Source organism: Sporobolomyces salmoneus, assembly GCF_050403485.1.
Source record: "Sporobolomyces salmoneus JCM6883 DNA, S_salmoneus_JCM6883_v1_ctg88, whole genome shotgun sequence".
Taxonomy (NCBI): domain Eukaryota; kingdom Fungi; phylum Basidiomycota; class Microbotryomycetes; order Sporidiobolales; family Sporidiobolaceae; genus Sporobolomyces; species Sporobolomyces salmoneus.
This window is the reverse complement of record NW_027481075.1, coordinates 1-16713: the sequence shown is the minus strand read 5'-3', so window position 1 is coordinate 16713 and position 16713 is coordinate 1. Positions and strand designations below refer to the sequence as shown.

General features: G+C 51.9%; 9 protein-coding genes across 9 annotated transcripts; 4 read left to right on the top strand and 5 right to left on the bottom strand.

Moving 5' to 3' along the window:
- Positions 1-62: 62 nt before the first annotated feature.
- Positions 63-1399, bottom strand: JCM6883_001754 (uncharacterized protein; the record flags this gene model as incomplete). The annotated part of the gene is made up of 4 exons (XM_076635220.1): positions 63-241; positions 312-369; positions 438-1136; positions 1265-1399. 4 exons carry the CDS (start codon positions 1397-1399, stop codon positions 63-65), a joined length of 1071 nt encoding a protein of 356 aa, XP_076484790.1.
- A 644-nt stretch (positions 1400-2043) lies between these two features.
- On the top strand, positions 2044-3459 carry JCM6883_001753 (shikimate dehydrogenase family protein; the record flags this gene model as incomplete). Its single annotated transcript, XM_076635219.1, has 8 exons — positions 2044-2117; positions 2204-2335; positions 2446-2547; positions 2613-2791; positions 2861-2942; positions 3039-3071; positions 3159-3245; positions 3324-3459. The coding sequence occupies 8 exons, from the start codon at positions 2044-2046 to the stop codon at positions 3457-3459; spliced, it is 825 nt and encodes a 274-aa protein (XP_076484789.1).
- A 262-nt stretch (positions 3460-3721) lies between these two features.
- JCM6883_001752 (uncharacterized protein) lies at positions 3722-5444 on the top strand (the record flags this gene model as incomplete). The annotated part of the gene is made up of 3 exons (XM_076635218.1): positions 3722-4111; positions 4184-4786; positions 4854-5444. 3 exons carry the CDS (start codon positions 3722-3724, stop codon positions 5442-5444), a joined length of 1584 nt encoding a protein of 527 aa, XP_076484788.1.
- A 489-nt stretch (positions 5445-5933) lies between these two features.
- JCM6883_001751 (uncharacterized protein) lies at positions 5934-6969 on the top strand (the record flags this gene model as incomplete). The annotated part of the gene is made up of 2 exons (XM_076635217.1): positions 5934-6293; positions 6370-6969. 2 exons carry the CDS (start codon positions 5934-5936, stop codon positions 6967-6969), a joined length of 960 nt encoding a protein of 319 aa, XP_076484787.1.
- A 667-nt stretch (positions 6970-7636) lies between these two features.
- JCM6883_001750 (inositol monophosphatase family protein) lies at positions 7637-9002 on the top strand (the record flags this gene model as incomplete). Its single annotated transcript, XM_076635216.1, has 5 exons — positions 7637-7860; positions 7921-8011; positions 8082-8140; positions 8204-8687; positions 8754-9002. The coding sequence occupies 5 exons, from the start codon at positions 7637-7639 to the stop codon at positions 9000-9002; spliced, it is 1107 nt and encodes a 368-aa protein (XP_076484786.1).
- A 124-nt stretch (positions 9003-9126) lies between these two features.
- On the bottom strand, positions 9127-11112 carry JCM6883_001749 (uncharacterized protein; the record flags this gene model as incomplete). Its single annotated transcript, XM_076635215.1, has 9 exons — positions 9127-9200; positions 9276-9319; positions 9383-9506; positions 9577-9916; positions 9987-10203; positions 10264-10406; positions 10477-10588; positions 10663-10800; positions 10886-11112. The coding sequence occupies 9 exons, from the start codon at positions 11110-11112 to the stop codon at positions 9127-9129; spliced, it is 1419 nt and encodes a 472-aa protein (XP_076484785.1).
- A 365-nt stretch (positions 11113-11477) lies between these two features.
- On the bottom strand, positions 11478-14612 carry JCM6883_001748 (uncharacterized protein; the record flags this gene model as incomplete). Its single annotated transcript, XM_076635214.1, has 14 exons — positions 11478-11592; positions 11662-11672; positions 11746-11826; positions 11893-12015; positions 12084-12208; positions 12274-12347; positions 12420-12681; positions 12747-12988; positions 13060-13132; positions 13200-13257; positions 13323-13764; positions 13830-13888; positions 13946-14176; positions 14247-14612. 14 exons carry the CDS (start codon positions 14610-14612, stop codon positions 11478-11480), a joined length of 2262 nt encoding a protein of 753 aa, XP_076484784.1.
- A 503-nt stretch (positions 14613-15115) lies between these two features.
- On the bottom strand, positions 15116-15684 carry JCM6883_001747 (uncharacterized protein; the record flags this gene model as incomplete). Its single annotated transcript, XM_076635213.1, has 3 exons — positions 15116-15423; positions 15490-15580; positions 15640-15684. The coding sequence occupies 3 exons, from the start codon at positions 15682-15684 to the stop codon at positions 15116-15118; spliced, it is 444 nt and encodes a 147-aa protein (XP_076484783.1).
- A 467-nt stretch (positions 15685-16151) lies between these two features.
- JCM6883_001746 (uncharacterized protein) lies at positions 16152-16713 on the bottom strand (the record flags this gene model as incomplete). Its single annotated transcript, XM_076635212.1, has 4 exons — positions 16152-16218; positions 16281-16415; positions 16483-16532; positions 16598-16713. Coding segments are annotated over 4 exons (368 nt in total), but the record flags the coding sequence as incomplete, so codon positions are not given.

The window sequence follows — 16713 nt, the reverse complement described above, 5'->3', positions numbered from 1 at the left end:
GTCTCACGTGCCGTCAAAGAATTTCCGCAATACTAAATATTCTTACAACAAGCGAGAGAATACTAAGCTACAGAAGAAGAAGGTACACCAGCTTTGGACCGGACTTCACCCGCCGCGATTTCGAAAACTGTTTCGTTCAGCAGTCCTTTCTGCGCTACTTCGGGGAGATAGGTCATCGCTCTAGGATCGAGGAGCCAGTAGGATTGCTGCGCTAGAGCTTGATGAACGAGCGCTTCGATACCTGATCGTTTCACGAAACGAAGTCAGTAAAATGAAAATCAAACGGGAAAAGCTGGTACTGTGAAACGCACCACCAATGGTTATCCAGTTGTGTCTCCTGGCTATCGCAATCATCTTTGTCACATGAGGCTGAACAAGTGACGAATGATCGTCAGCAAACAAGGTCAGAGCGGAGAACTGAGGAAGATTCGACTCACTTTGTACGCCATGTCGAGGAATTTCCGTTCTTTCCCGTCTCCTAGTCTGAAGACCTTCTCCGCTACTCTGTACACCATCTTCTCCCCTTCCGTCTGTGGTTCCATACTCGGAATCGCTCCAACAATCACTTTACACTTTTCTGCCTCTTCCTCGTTCCATTGTTCTTCATCCTCGAGAGCGACCAGTTGATACTGAGGGAATGAATCGATCATCGCTCTCGTTTCAAGCGGATCTCGATTGAGAATATAGATCGGCGAGAGGTTCATTTTCGACAGAGCGTAAATTGCGGCTCGAGTCGCTCCTCCTCCTCCAATCACTACCGCACTGGCTCCACTCGGTGATCCCGTCTCTGTTCGCCATGGATGTTCGGCTTCTCGTTGAGCTGCAGGTAGAGTCGACAAGAGAGCGTTCCGAATGCCCGTTGAATCGGTATTGCGACCTTCAAGTTGACCGTTTCGCAAGACTACTATCGTATTCATGGAGCCAATTTCCTTCACTTCGTCCCCTAGTGAGTCCATCAGAGATAGAGCGTCGAGTTTGTGAGGCATCGTGACGGCGGCAGAGCCAAATCGAGGGTCGCGGAGAAGGGAAAGAGTCGAAGCGTCGGAGGAGAAAGTTGGACGCTCATGAAGCGAGTAGGAATGATTCGGGAGCGAGAGTGCTTCGAAGAGAGTGTTGTGGAAAGCTGGCGAGAGAGACTGGCCGGTACAGTGGGAGACGAGGGCAGGTCAGCGACTCAAGGGAGCAGAAACGAGGATTTGGGAAGAGAGGTGGACAGGTCGCTCGGGTGTCGAGAACGCGAGTGCCGTCGGGGTAGTAGACTCACATGCTGGATAGGGCTCCCAAATAGGTAGAACTGTGTCCGTTCGTTCGTTTGATGAGGCATGATTCGGGACGAAGAGAAGTAGTAGTTGATCGCGATCGCCGCGCCGAGTAAGAAGAGGGAGAACAGTCGAAGCATCTCGCAGAGTGGGGGCGGCCTATACGCAGCCTCTGCGAGCGGGGAAAAGGATCAGAGAAAGGAAGAAAGTTACGAGACGATTCTGCGTTGAAAGTTCTTCCGGCGAGATCTTGTCCTTCTCTCACTGAGAGAGTCCGCCTTTTCTTACTCCAGAGTCCACCTACTCCGCATACGCCTTATCTTACCCCAGCAAGCCCGCTGTAGGTCGCGCTGCCCTCCTCGCTTTCGAATCCTAAGTTGACTGATTACACATCTACGATTCGCTCTAGACAGATCCTCAGTGAGTTCTACCCCCTACTAGCTTGCTTGCAGGTCAGCCTGTACTGCCTCCTCCTCTGTCGGCGACCCGTGTCGATCGCTCCGTGCTACTTCCTCTTCCTCCTCGAAACCGCGGCTGGATCGAACCTCAACCCTCATTCGCACTCGTCGTTGGTGCTCTCCACCAGAGACATCAGTAGAATGTGCTCAGAATACCGGACTGACTCACTCGCCGTTGGTCGTTGTTCACAGTGCCGATTTCCGCAGAGCTCAAATCACAACCCGCTCAAACTCGTCTTTTCGGGTACCCTCTGCATCATACATATGCTCCGTTTCTTCACAACACAATCACTCGGCTCGCGGGAGTCCCGAGAACTTACACAAAGATGGAATCGCTCGATATTCACGAATTTATGAAATTCTTGAGGAGTGAGGAATGCGGTGGATCAGCTGTGACTATGTGAGATGTCTCTCCCCTTTGCAGGACATAGCTGTTACTTTCAGTAATCGTGAGCTGACCTGTCGGAGTCGTTTGGGTTGAATCAGGCCTCATAAGATTGCAATTTGCTCGAGATTGGACGACCTCACTCAAGAAGGAAGGGAGATTGGAGCCTGTAACACCGTCATTCTACGCAAGAATGCGAAGGGGGAGAGGATCCTCGTTGGGCACAACACGGAGTGAGTCGTCGCTTGCTGTTCTTCGAGCTTTCCTTCTCTCCACTGTTTGACTTGCTGTCTGTTCGGAAAAGGAGCGTTACTGACATATTCCGATGAATCTTGATGTCTAGTTCGGTCGGAGTAAGAGAATCCTTATTGAGGGAAGACGACACTCATGCGAAATCTGGCAAGATTCGTCCCGGAGCAGTTCTAGGAGCTGGAGGAGCTTGTCGGTACGTCTCCTTCCTCGTCTCTCTTCTCGGAGTAGTCTCTCGCTGACCTTGTGCTGGCGACTCAGAGCGGCCGTGTACGCCTTGAACAAGTGGCTAGGTTGTTCACCGATTTACGTCGTCAATCGAGATCGAGAAGAGTCTCTCGCCTTCATCAAAGCGTTCAAAAACTCAGCTTCCGAGACCTTCAATCCCGAATTGATTCACGTTGAGACGGTCGAGGAGGCGGAGAAATTAGATAGTCCAGGTGCGCTAACTCTCTCCTTGTGATCATGGACTGTGTTCACATACTGAGAACTCCTCGCTTTGAACATAGCTTACATTGTCAGTGCTGTCCCTGCGTTCCCCCCGACATCACCGGAAGAGAAACAAGCTCGAGCAGTTTCGCAAGTTCTCTTGTAAGCTCACCTGCCGCCTGAGCAAGAAGTATCCCTAACGATGTCAACTGCGATTGCCTACTAACATCTCCACTCGTTCCCATTTCTTGCTGACAGCGACAAACCTGAGAAAGGCGTCATTCTCGAGATGTGAGTTTCGCAACTCCGTGCAATCTCGATTCCGTTCTTAATGAGAAGTCCGAACACTGACAGCTCAATCTTTCACTCGACTGGCAGGTGTTACCACCCCGACATCTGGACAGAATTGGCTCAAATCGCGAAAGATGCGGGATGGAAAGTCGTTACAGGCGAACAAGCTATGATGTAAGTGTCTTCTGTTCAGTATCGTCGGTTGCTCCTCGCTGACGCCTCGACTGCGAAACTTTTCCGAACGGAAAATAGTTGGCAAGGAATCGAACAACAATTACTCTGGTTAGGGTGCGAACTTGCGGATCTACCGGTTCAGGAGATCCTTGATGCTGTCAGTAAGCAAGTACAGAGTGATAAGGAGACTGGGAAAGAGCCTCCTCTGGAGTAGAACTGCATTTGAGGTGAGTTTGCACTTTTTCCTTCCGACTCCAATGATGAGCGTTTGTTGATCCGTTCGCAAATACAGTCAAATGTTGCAATTACGTTAAATGTCGTTGACTCTCGCCTGGTCTCGTCGAGCTCTGAGCAGGAGAACGTCGCTCTCGCACAGTCCTCTCGCCGCGGAGGCGGAGGAGGGGCTCGAGCTGGGCGAACGAGAGCAGGCGTCGGCTTTTCGACGTTCGTCATTTTCTCTTCCCTTCTCTTCACTCATGTCTCCGCGAAAACCTCGTCCACCTTTGTTACCACAGTCGGGTCCGGGCGTGTCGGTTATTCGACTGGGCGATTCGGAATCGTCAAAGGCCAGGGCCGAGCGACTCGCAAGAGAAAGGTATAGAAGGAATCGCGACTCTCTTCAGGGCCTCACGGAACGAATTCAAAAGTACAAAGCCTCGATCGAACGCTACGAATCGGAGTTAAAGTCATTAGAGGCTCAAGATCGATTTGTCGACCCGGGACGCTCAGACGGCGAGCGCTTGAACGACGAGAAACGCAAGCGTATTAGAGCTTTACATTCGTCGATAGCGAGGAATCGTTCCCTACTCGCAGAGGCTCAAAAGAAATTGGACGTTCTCAAACGGGATCACTCACCGGGTCATCTCGTAAGTTCGATTCCAGTAGCCTAGCAAGTGTTGCGACGACTGATCCTTTCTCCTCCTCTGCGTGTTCATTAGTTACCCTACAAATCGTCCCACGAGTTGCACGATGCATCTCGATCTTCCTCCCTCGTTCAGCTTCAGCAGCGGCCTCCGTCGAACGAACCCGCCTCTCTCGACGACTACCACGCTTGGACTCCACCTCTCTTTCCCCCGCTCGTCGACGCTTCTTTCCCACTTCCCTCCCAGCATACTCCTTCGCGACTCTCAGGATTCCAGCAACTTTCACTGCTGTCGAATACTCCGACTACACTCCCGCCCTCATTCCCTTTACTTCTACCCGCCGTCGAGCCGCTCACTGTAGCTCCTCATTCAAAAGCTGCACATCGTAGACCCTCAAGTATACAAGGTGGACGTGAATCTGTCGCAGCATCGATTGATCGTTCGATTCAGGAGTGCCGCCGAAACATCCAACGTCAGGAATCGGAAATAAAGTGGCTGGAAGACCAAGTGGAAGCTATCGATTCGCAACCTCCTGACGTGAAACGTTCCCAGTACCGAACGACGTTGAAGAAGAAGATCGGTGCTTTTAAAGCGAATGTGACTAAAAATCGGCAACGAATTCGAGAGGCGGAAGCGAAGCTACGTGAACTGGATCCCGTACACTCGACAGTCGGACCGGTAAGTTGTTCTGAGGCTCAAGAGCTGCTCAATCATGTGACTCAATACCTTATTCCTCTCGCCCCAGGATACAGCCCACGCATCTCGCGAGTTCCCTCAGACCGCTCTCCAGCCTCACTTACCCACTCTCTCGGGCGAATCTCCTCCTCACGATGATCTCGGTGCCTCAAGCCCTGGGTTCCCTCCGCTGCCTCCCTTCGGACCGACTCAGTCTCTACAGCATGTTGCCGTCTTCTCAAACTCGTCTCATCCCTCACCTCCTCGCCCTACCTTACCCAACAAACCGCTCCCACAAGAAGACGCTCAACAGAATCACGCACCGTCTCCAGTCGCCGCTGGTCGTCCATTCCAAGTTCAGACTCGTCATCAGTCATCTCGCTCGTTAGGAGGCGCTACTACCGTCGTAGATTCGACTCTCGTGTATCTCGAGCGCGACGTCGCGATCTGCAAGAGGGAGGTATCGGATTGGAGAGCAAAGATCCTGAACATCGAACAATCGGCGTCGATGGATGGGGATATTGGGCTCAACGGGACCGCGGGTGAACATTTACGGGTCTCGAGGAACATGTTGGCGTGGGAAGAGCAGCAATTGGAGATCGCCGAGGAGACTTTGGAGGAGTACAAGCGAAGGAAAATCGATGGAGAACCCAAGAAGTAGTTTCCCACTCCACGACCTGTCTTTTTTGGCGAGGGGGATCGATAGCGAAGGCGAGGGCGTCGAGCAGCACGTCGAGATTCTTGCGTTGCTTTCGATTTGGTAGACTTTCTTTTTCTGAGTTTGGTGTCCGGTAGTCTACAGCGTTCGGAAGACGTAGACGCTGGAGGCGATCGATAGAGTCTCGAGTCAAACAGCGTCTCGTGACGAGAGATTCGAAAGCGAGAGTTACCAAGAGTCTCGACTCTCAAAGTCGTTTTCGAGACGATCTCGCGCCCGTCTTCTCCATTCAAGAATGCTTTGAACAATGCTTTGCGCCAAAACTGGAGAAGAATCTCCGACGCGCCCTCCAGGGGATCGAGCAATGTACGGCACCGAGCGGGAACGTTTCACCGACCTCGTCGTCGCACGGGCCCTTTGGCGGAGAATAGATGGAGGTACCAGTTTTCAAGTGTTCCTCCCTTCTGCCTTGCTTCCGCCCACTCGCCTTCGATGCCCCGTGGGCGACGTCGTCCTTTGCCGCCCCGGCAACCCGGCGACCCACAGCAAGAGCAATACGAAGCGTGGCAGGCTGGGAAGAAACGCATCAAGAATCTGTGCTATCAACACCAAAGCAACACGCCCCAGGCCTTGACGGAATCGATTCGAAAGAATGAAGCAACTCTCGCACGCCAGGAAGCCGAAATAGCCAAATTAGAGTCGCCAATTCAACTCGACGCAGGACGCTCCCACGAAAGTCATTCTGAACACCGAAAGAAGAAACTGCGGGCCTTGAAAGCGAACGCGGGGAGGAGCCGTCAACGACTTGCGGATGCGAGGGCGAAACTAAATGCCCTCGAAAGCGACATGCCCGTCAGTTCAGTTCCGAGTGATCCGTGAGCAAATCGATACGATGGCTAACTTTTTCTCCTCGTCTATGTGACAACAGGCCCTTGGCGAAGCTTTTCAAGAGACGCCCAACATATCCCAATCTTCTTCCTTTCATCTGGTCGTTCCACCGATTCCGTCAACTAGAAACTTTCCTGACGGTGATTTGACCGGTTCCACCCAGTTTACTCCCCGTCCTCTCGGTAACGTTACTTCCTCGACTCAGCAGCCACAGCTCCATCCTCTCGCGACCCAACCGATGTCGTTACATCCCTCGCCGTCTCGCTCGAACTCACTCGTCACTGCTTTCCCTCCAGAAGGTGCCTTCCATGCTCCGTTACAACTCCCTACCGCTCGCCAGTTCCGAGTCCAAGCTCGCAATTCCGTCGCAACTTCGTCTGGAGGAGGAACTGCCACCTTGGTCGACCCGAACTTAAGATGTTACGAAGAGCTGGTCGCGTTCTGGAGGAAATCTCTATCTCGTAGCGAGGCAGAAATCCGCACAATCGCGAATAGAGAAGGGACCATTGGGCTCAACGAGTCAGAGAGCGAGACCTTGCGATTGCTGAAGGCGAAATCGGAGCGGGAAAAAGAGGAGTTAAGGATCGCCGAGAAGAATCTGGAAGATTACAAGCGAAGGAAGGGTCACAGGAGTAACTGAGGAAGCTCGGAGCGACGAAGCGGGATGGAGGAGGGATGTCGGCAGGCGGCGAAGGCGAGGACGTTGAGCAAACCTTGATAGACTTTTATTTTCGGAATCGGGTTATGTCTTCGGTTGTTTCTGTGTATTCGGAGCCTCCGTCGGCGGAACCAAGCTACGGAGTCTCAAGCGGTGCCGTAGAACCATACCGGAAGGTGTGTACAAAGCAGCGGCCGTATGAAGAAAGACGTAAGCGAGAGTCGAGAGAGCGACGGATCACAGCACACCGTCTCTGTCTGCGCCAATGATTCAGTCCACAAGCTCGTCAAAGGTGAACAGCAGAGACGCCACGTACGAGGACAGTCGAACAGAGGTGAGGAGGAGATGATCGGCTGAGGAAGAGTTCAAGAACGATTGAAGACGGCGAGAAGCGTAATGCCGGGCTCGTCAGCAGATGCAGTAGCAATTCTTGATCCTTCTGAGCGTTCGACGAGCGAGATAGCATTCGACGAGGTAGTGGTGCGGGTCAAAAGAGATGAGACGCAGTTTGGCTTCCACCTCTCTCGACTGCTCACTCCTGATCGGCTGATTGATATCACGGAGCCATCAAGAGCTTATCAGCTACTCCAAGAGGCGCAGAACATCTCAATCTCTTTCCGCGCCCCACTCTCCAGCCGGTCGTTCATCGATGGCGCATCTCGACCTATCCACGTTACACGCCTTTGCGGCGAAGCTTGCAATCGAAGCCGGCTCCTACCTACGCGACCAAGCCTTACAGCGGACTCAAGGGGGGCGAACGTTTGACGAATCAATTTCGATTAAAGAGAACGCAGCAGATTTGGTTACCCATGCCGACATGCACGCTGAACAGTTGATCAGTGATGCGATCAGAAAGGAGTATCCGGACCACAAGTGAGTTCGCTTGCTTTGAATTGAGCGAGTTAGTGGATTTACCCGGTTCTCGCGAGACAGAATCATCGGAGAGGAGAGCTACTCAGCAGGACAGGAGAAACGGTTCCTTCTAGACGACGATCCGACATGGATCATTGACCCTCTTGACGGTGTGAGCTTCCGCTCAATCGAGCTCCTGCCGAGCTGGAGCTGATTTTTGATTCTGTGCGTTTCTTGCGCAGACCGTCAACTTTGTCCACCTTTTCCCGACCTGCTGCGTGAGCGTAGGATTTTGCGTCAAGTGAGTGGTCCGCTGTCTGAGCCTAAGCGCATCTGAACTGACTCAAGCTGGTTCTTGTTTCAGCAAAATCCCCGTCGTAGGAGCAGTTTTCGCTCCAATGCTCGGCGGCCTGCACGTTACGAACGCTTCCGGAACTCTCTACTCTGCTGCACAAGGCCACGGTTCCTGGTCAACCCCCATTTCCTTCCCTTTCGATCCTTCAGTCCTTTCTCCCCCTTCGACACCTCCCGCAACAAACTACAAACTTCCTCAACCTTTCCATCACTCGGTTCCTTTACCTTATCTCCCTCCACAGCCAATCCCTTCCGACGCTCCGAAAGGTTGTCTCTTCTTAGCTGAATGGGGTAAAGCTCGTTCGGATTCTCCAACCTCGAATTTAACGAAAAAAGTAAACACTCTGTGGAATTTCGCGGCGGAGGTCGGAGGACGAGAAGGGAAAGGTGGAATGGTACATGGATTGAGAAGTCTGGGCAGTGCAGCGCTCGATATGGTTTATGTTGCGACGGGAGCGATCGATATCTTCTGGGAAGGGGGTTGTTGGGAGTGGGTGAGTGTAGTCTTATCTCTTATTTACCTGTGAGTACCATCTGACGACTCCAGAAACGATGTACAGGACGTTTGCGCCGGAACGATCATCGTGAACGAAGCTGGAGGAATCGTCGTGCCGTCTCAAACTCCCGCCTCGATTCTCTCCGACCCATCCTCTCCTATTCCTCCAGCCGATCTCGGTTCTCGACTGTATCTCGCGATTAGACCTGCGGGTGATTCGGAAGATGGCGAGAAGGCTCGAGACGCTCAAGAGCGATTGGTGCGAGAAGTCTGGAAACGGGTAGAGAAACTCGACTACGTTAGACCTCAGTAGAACCGACGAGAACCCTCGACGGGTCGTCTAGAAATGATACAGATATCGATATCAACAAGTGTCTATCCGTGAGCTCTACCGTCGGCTCGCCCATCTTCCGTTCTACCAGAGCGAGGTCTCCGAATCACTTAATGCCCGCTTTGCGCACGAACCGAAGTATCACGCCGCCGGCAGCCGACAATAACGACATCAACCCGACTTGAGGCGAAAACCAGAAAGTATCAGCGTCGATCGATTGACTTCTCTCGCGAAGAAGGAAGAACGGGAACAAACCGAAAATGATGATGCCCTCGAAACCATAACGACCCCACTCTGCGCTGTAGACAAAGCAGATACCAGTCAATGTCTTACCGGAGGTAAGAGGAGGCATGGTCACTCACGTATCGGAATCTTTCTTGTTCTCCTGATACAGTGCACTCGAGATGAACGGCCCTGCGAGAGTCGCGATTCCTCGGCCGATCGAGAAGAAACAGAGGATTGTGGTAGAGGCATGCGGATTAGATCCTGGGACCAGAAGAAAAGCATGAGTTTGTGTTGAAACCCAAAAAATCCTTCGGACAACGATAGAACTGACCTGCGATCAGTTTCGCTCCTGGACCAAAGTATGCCGTGATTCGAGATCCAAAGCCGTAGAGGACAGAGAAGACCGTAACTCCAGCTAACGAATGACTCATTCCCGATCCGCAAAGGGCGGAACTTGTTCGGGAGATTCCCAAAGCGAAGATGGTGAAGTCGACCGATCGATCTGCAGCTGCTCCGATAACTGTCGAACCGAGGAACGCGGAAGCGTTGAAGACGGAAACGACGACCGAAGGAAGAAGGAGATTCGGGGATTTGAGCACGGAGGATGCGAATGTCGCGAGGTAGAGAGATACGGGGAAGTAACTGAGAGAAGCGAAGAATGTTGAGGCAAACTGAGACGAGTTGGAGAAGTCAGGATCATCAAGAACCAGACCCAGATTGCGAGGAAGGGAGAGACTTCACCATAATCCAGAATGTTGGGCTCTTCAGGATGTCGAGATCGAGGAGGAACCATTTCTCCCTCTTTCCTTTCGGCTTTACTGGAGGTGAGCGAGGCTGCAAGAAGAGGACGCTCCCGATCGTTGTCACTCCAGCAATGCCCGCCCATATCCTACACATTCCCGAGAAGCCGCTCGTGTCTAGCAGCTTGGAGATGAGGAACGGAAATGTGGCGCCTCCTCTGTAAGCTCAAGGGAGTCAGCTCGGTCGAAGTGCGAGGGCAGGTCGAGTTTCAACTCACATTCCTGTCCCTGCGAAGATGATTCCTCCGGCTAGCCCTCTTCTCTCTACGAACCACGCATTGAGGTGCATCACGACAGGAGTATAGAGTATCGAGCCTGTGATACCGCATAGCACGCCTTGAAGCAGAATCAAATGCCAGATCTTTCGATCCCGAGTTACGACGTTAGAAGCAATCTCGGTGAGATCGCAGTCCTGAAGGCTCTGGTCTTACTTTGGTTGACCAACTTGCTGCAAGCATCGATAAGCTGTAGAGCAATGCCGATCCTAGGAGGACAGGCTTCAAGTATTCTGGATATCGTCGAAAAAAGTTGACGAAGAAAAGCCTAATCCGGCGCAAGATGCCTTCGTCAGTGACAAGAGCGTTCGACAAGGGTAAGCGAAGAAATGTTTGTCTCACGGTAGGAAGTACTGCAGAGCCAATTGAATTGTCGGGACGGCTGACAGAGCGGTGAGAGAGTTTCGTCGCCACGGCTCGTGCGCTTGGAACCAGACGAGGACGGGCGAGAACGACGTCACGTATCCCCAGACGAAAGTTCTGTTCTCGAGCGAGTTTGTTGTTATTAGCGAGGTGAGGAGTGGGTCGCCGAGGGAGAAGGGAGAACTTGAAAGTCCAAACTCACTCGAGAACACAAGCGGCAGCGATGAACTGCCATGCTTTCCTTCCTCCGTCTCGAGGGGGTAACCCATCGTCTTCTTGCTCCTCGCCCATCCCCAGCCTCTGTAAACGACTCGCTCGATCTTCTTCTTCCCGGCGGGGAGTGGGGTCGTCCGAAGCGTTTGGGAACAACTGGACCGTCGATTGCAGCTCTATTGGCTCGCGTAGAGCTATCTGCGTTGCTGTAGCCATCTCTTGTCGTCGAGCTGGAGGAGGCGAATGGAGTGCGAGCAGCAATTTTAGATCAAAAACCTCAACACCATGTGCTTCGGCCGACTAGTCGAAGGAAGAGTCAAACTCGCTTCGTGCTGTCCCTAAAACCACTGAGCAGCGGGTTACTGGCCGCAAGACTCGCGTACCATTGCGAACGACGCGGAGTCCGCGAAAACAGCTCGCGCACAACTCGTTTCGACAGCTCCAGCAACGGCTACGGTATAAGCCGTCGGAGGCATTCAGATACGTTCTCTCAACCGATCGAGCGAAGTCAAAACCTGGACCATGTGAGATGTCACTGAATCTACAACAGCTTCGACCGCTTCCTACTTGGTTTCCCGCTCCTACGTAGGAGTCATCTTCTTGGCGTTTCCGACGATCAAACTCTTGTAGGCGTCGACGTCTCCGTAGAATTTGGAAGCGGTTCCGTCTCCACAAACCCAGAGCTCTTTGCAAACGCTGCATCGTGAAAAGAGAGATTGTCAGCTTGTTGTCTGGAGGAGCGAGTTCAGGAGAGACTAGACTTACGTGTGAATGAACTGTAGCAGCGAGAAAGAGACGGCAAGAGTCAGCACAACGACGAAGAGACCGAAGGGCGAGAAAAAAACGTACAGTACTGTCGTGAGAAACACAGATAACACCTCCGTTCCATCTGTTCAAGGCCTCCATCAAAGCATCGAGACCCTCGAGATCCTGTTGTTGTTGATGACATGTCAGTCGAAGGCTCGAGATGCGAGGAAAGAAAGAACGAGGACCAACCAAGTGATTCGTAGGTTCATCGAGCAAGAGAATGTGAGGACGTTGCATCGAGAGAACAGCGAAAGAAACACGAGACTTCTGTCCTCCTGAGAGGGTACCGATAAGTTGGAGCGAGGTCATACCCTTTTTGGTCGAGACGAGCGAGGAGTCAGCTCGAGCGAACTGACGACAGACAGGAAATATCAACTGACGGTGATACCGAATGCGGCAAGATGAGAACGGTATTGCTGTTCAGTCAATCCAGGGAAGAGCTTTTGAAGGTAAGCGACAGAGTTGACAGTGAGATCGAGCGAATCGATGTGGTGTTGAGCAAAGTCTACACAAGGCAAGGGAGGTCAGCCTCTCGTTATGTCCACTGCAATGGGTATCACGAGTACTGACAAGCGATTCGGAGACGACCGTTACGACTTTGTTGACCCATCGTCGGTTGAAGTTCTCCGATAAGCAGTTTCATCCTTTTCGAGCGAACGTGTTCCTGCGTCAGCTCACGGTCGACACGAGATGTACTAGAGTGAAATGTGACTCACAGCGTCGATTTACCAGCACCGTTGGCACCGATCAAACCGATCCTCGAATCCAATCCAACGTCCAAATTGACTCCCTTGAGCAGTTGTTTCTCCTTCGTGTAACCGAAAGCAACCTCCGAAAGTTGCAACAACGGAGGCGAGATCTTGTCGGTTTCGGGGAATTTGAATGTAACAACGTCGTCTTCTTCGGGAGGGGTGAGTTCGGGAAGTTTCTCGAGTACCTTGATCTTCATCTGCGCTTGAGCAGCACGAGCAGCATTGTCTGCGGGAACAGGAGGTGGCGTGAGTAAAGTATTCGCAGGCAGACCAATGAGAAACGAGACTTACACCTCCAACGATCAATGAAAGCTTGCAAGTGTTGCCTGTACTGCAATTGACTCTCGTATTCCCTCTTCTGTTGCTTCTGCCTCTCGCTCTTCGTCGCGTAGAACTGAGCAAAGTTACCCTTGTAGTAATCGAGTCGTTCACCGTGTTGATGAAGAATATCGGTCGCGACAGCATTGAGGAACGAACGATCGTGAGAAACGACCAAGAGAGTCGAGGGCCACGTCTGAAGATAGTCTTCGAGCCTGTGAATCAACGTGGAGGGCGTTTCAGCTCGAGATGTTTCGTCAAGTGATCGGGAGGAGAAGGAACGGACCATGCCAAAGCGTTAAGATCCAAATTGTTCGAAGGCTCATCGAGCAAGAGGAGATCGGGTTTGCAGAAGAGTGCTGTGAGGCATATCAGAATAATGTGAGTCGACCCGCTCTCATCCATAGTAGGGGGAATGGAACTAACCTCGCGCGAGCGACAATCGCATCCTCCATCCTCCAGAGAATGCTCTCGTAGGCATAGACTGCGAATCGTAGAGCAGAGTCAGTCTCCCAAGACCACGTTCGAGACAGCATTTGAGGGACTCACTTGATCAGCAGTCGAGAAACCAAGACCAGCCAACAGTTCAGCTGCTCGCGAAGGACCCGAGTCGGCATCAATCTCGACCAACAGTCCTTGTACTTCTCCCAACCTCGCCATCGCGTCATCCTTCTTCCTCTCGACTTTCCTCAATTCGCCGTGTTTCCTCTCTCGTTCCTCTTCGTCTCCTTCTCCACCCGTCTTTACTAAATCTTCTCCTTCCTTCTCGAGCGTACTCAATCGTTCGTTAAGTTCCTTCTCTTCAGCCATAAGACGAGTTCGGTGTACGTCGGCTTGCAAGACGGATTCGAGAGCGGGAGTGTCGTCTCCGATGACTTCTTGTTGGACGTAAAGAATCGAAATGTGTTGAGGAATGTTGACTTCTCGGAGAGCCATCGCGCGGAGAAGCGTAGACTTTCCGATACCGTTTCGACCAATGAGACCAGCGCGACTGCACGAAAGTCGAGGGCAATGTCAGATCTCTGAAGACGGCGAAACGAAAAGGTTTCGACTTGCCGACCATAGGGAAGAGAAAGGGTCGCGTTGGAAAGGATACGGAGCGATCCAAAGTTGACCTGCACAAGATATAGGTGAGTCCAGGTATCGCAGGAAACAAGAAAGAAGCGACCAACATCGATTCCTTCCAAATGAATATCCTTGCTCTTTCCCTTGTTCTGTCCGGCCGTCTGAAGAGGGTTGACTTCCAAGAACAATTCCTCGTAGGTCTTTTTGTTGTTCTGTGCCTCCATGAGCTTCGATCCTTCGTACAAGTTGCGAGCGTTACGTTTCTCGAGTTTCGCTTTCAATTTCGCTTCTGCTTTCTCGAGCGCTTTCATGTTGACTTGAGATTCTCGTGCTTTAACCTATCGCGCTCACAATAGAGTTAGTCAGGTCCCATAGAATAGGAAAGGAGAGTAAGGAGGGGAAACATACGACTGAAGCGATATCTACGACTTGAGTTACCGCTCCTCGTTTACTCTTGAGTTCCTGTCTCCTCATATCCAGAGCCTGATCCAATTTAGCCGGTCCACCATTCGTTTCCCCCTTCGCCTTCGCCGCCAATTCGGCTCCAGTCAATTTCTCCCAAATCCTCGTAAACTCTTGACAGATTCGATCGATCTCGGTAGGTTCGACTGGAGTGGAGCTCTCCGATTCTAAGAGAGGACGAATGAACGTGTTGACGGGATCATCGGATGGGTCGGCGTCCGAGGCAGTGAAGAGTGAATTGATGTAGGATAAAACTGGGTAGTCGAGAGAGTTGCCGAGCGCAGACTGGATCAGCGCAGTAGGTGAGGACATTCTCTCGCTTCTGTCGATTCGGTCGCTCGAGTCGAGATGGTAGTGAAGGAGAGACTCGAAATTCCGCGAGTTGCTCGCGGAAAGGTTTGATATTCGTAAATGCTATTTGGTTGTATTTGGGCGCACGATCGTTAGCACTTCAGGTCTAGTCGAGCTGACTGGTTGCGAGCCGAAAGCCGGAAGAAAAGACCGAAAATTGTGCATTTCGCAATCGATCCGTTCACTCGTAGCAGTGAGAGGCTCGACAAGGAGCTTCAACTAGGGTTCGTCCATTGTCCCTCTGCTTCATCGTATCAGAGAACGACAGACGAGTCAACACATCTGCGGAGAACGAGCTCATTTGATCCCTTTTCAGGAGTTTTCGTTCTGCGAGAATCCAATTCTCTCGAGACCTGCGACGGCGAGAACGACTGAGGACTAACTTTGTCAATGCATTGGGTGAATACAGATCAAGGAACAGAGTAAGCTAAGGGGGAGAAGGAGTTGGAACCGCAGGACTCAGTCTACAGAGTTCGGTCGTCTCCCGCAACGTTGTAGTTCGCAGCTCCATCCATCGATCTCGGGTCATTCGGGTCAGCAGGACGAAGTGCCGTATTCTCTTTCCTGTAGTGTCGTTCGGGTAGTTCACTTTCGGGGATATGGGTGACTCCAGCGAGATCGGGGTGAGTTTGAGAGTGATGTTCATGATGAGCTGCGTCGGCGAGAGTGTCGCGATGAGGGAACGAGGAGAGATCGTGTTGTTGCTGGGGAGGGAGAGAAGTAGGGGTTCCGTGCTGTGCGGGATGAGCGACTTCATCGAGTTCACGTTCCTCTGCGAGCGAAAGAAACACAGGGTCAAGACGTGAATTTGATCATTTTCGGAAAGGGGACGACTTACTCGCTAGAGCATCTGCTCGTTGTTCCTCTGCTTCGTGATCGTTCATTGCTCGGTGCTTGTCATTGTCAATCTCGTCCGGAGTCTTGTTGCCCTGTTGAGTGAAAAGCGAATCAGTTCCGCGTCGACTCGCGGACGAATGTGTGTGCTTACAGTGGGGTGGACTACATGCTTGATCTTGTCTACGAGGTGGCTCATGGTGTGTATGTGTGTCTAGTGAATGGTGAGAGGGCAGAAGTTGTTTGCCAGCCTCTCTCTCTTTTCGGAGAAATGACGTCGGATTTTTCCCTCTGATTCTGCTACATAGTGAAACCATGGTCTTGTAGAAAGCTTAGGTGATGTACAGGAGCAGACGAGAACCGGGTCGAAGAAAAAACGGCCGTACGTCGAGACGAATTTTCAGATAACTTTTCGTGCGGTTGCGAGCGCAAGACGCGGCAGCCGACTGGGCCGCTTGGAAGCCCAGCAGAAGATAGAGACGGGAGTAGAGACAAATTGGAGCATTCCATCATCCGAGCGAATTCGTACATTTTCTGTTCAAGCGATCCTTTCGTTTCCCCAATTCGTCTCCTATGTTCACGCGTTGTTCTTTCCACCTCGACCGCCTGTTCCTCTGCCGTTCAACCTTCATTCACTCGTCGATTCCCCGACTTGCGATTCCCGAATTACCTTCCCGCGTTGAAATCACGAGTCGACTTCTTCTTTTTCGCGGTTTCAACTCGGCGAGCGACACTATCGCACGAGCGAGTCGGAGTCAGCGAAGCCGCTCCCAAATGAAAAGACGAAGAACGTACTACTTTGCATGACCATTGACTCCACCATGAAGACGAAGAGCGAGAGCTTCGACAGCACTTTCGAAGTAAAGGATTCTATTCGAACCTCCTTTCGCATTTGGGTTCGTCGAGAACGAGGCGAGACAGTTGTCGAGTCTACCACAAGATCGAGATTGAGGCTATCATGAAGGTGTGAGAACAGAGAAGAAGAGGAGAGACTCACTCTTTCTCAGCGAGTTTGTAAAGTTTCTTTGCTTCAATTTTCGAGATACGCTATCAACGGCAACGATCAGTGTAGAATAATCTATCCGTAACGAAGGAGATGAGAGTGAACTGACGATCGTGTGAACTAGATCGATCGCGTTATCCCATTCTTTCGAACGAATCGCAATAGCAGCACTCTCGTCGGTCGGAGGTCTAGCTACGGCTCCGCCTCCTCCTCCCTCTTTCACTT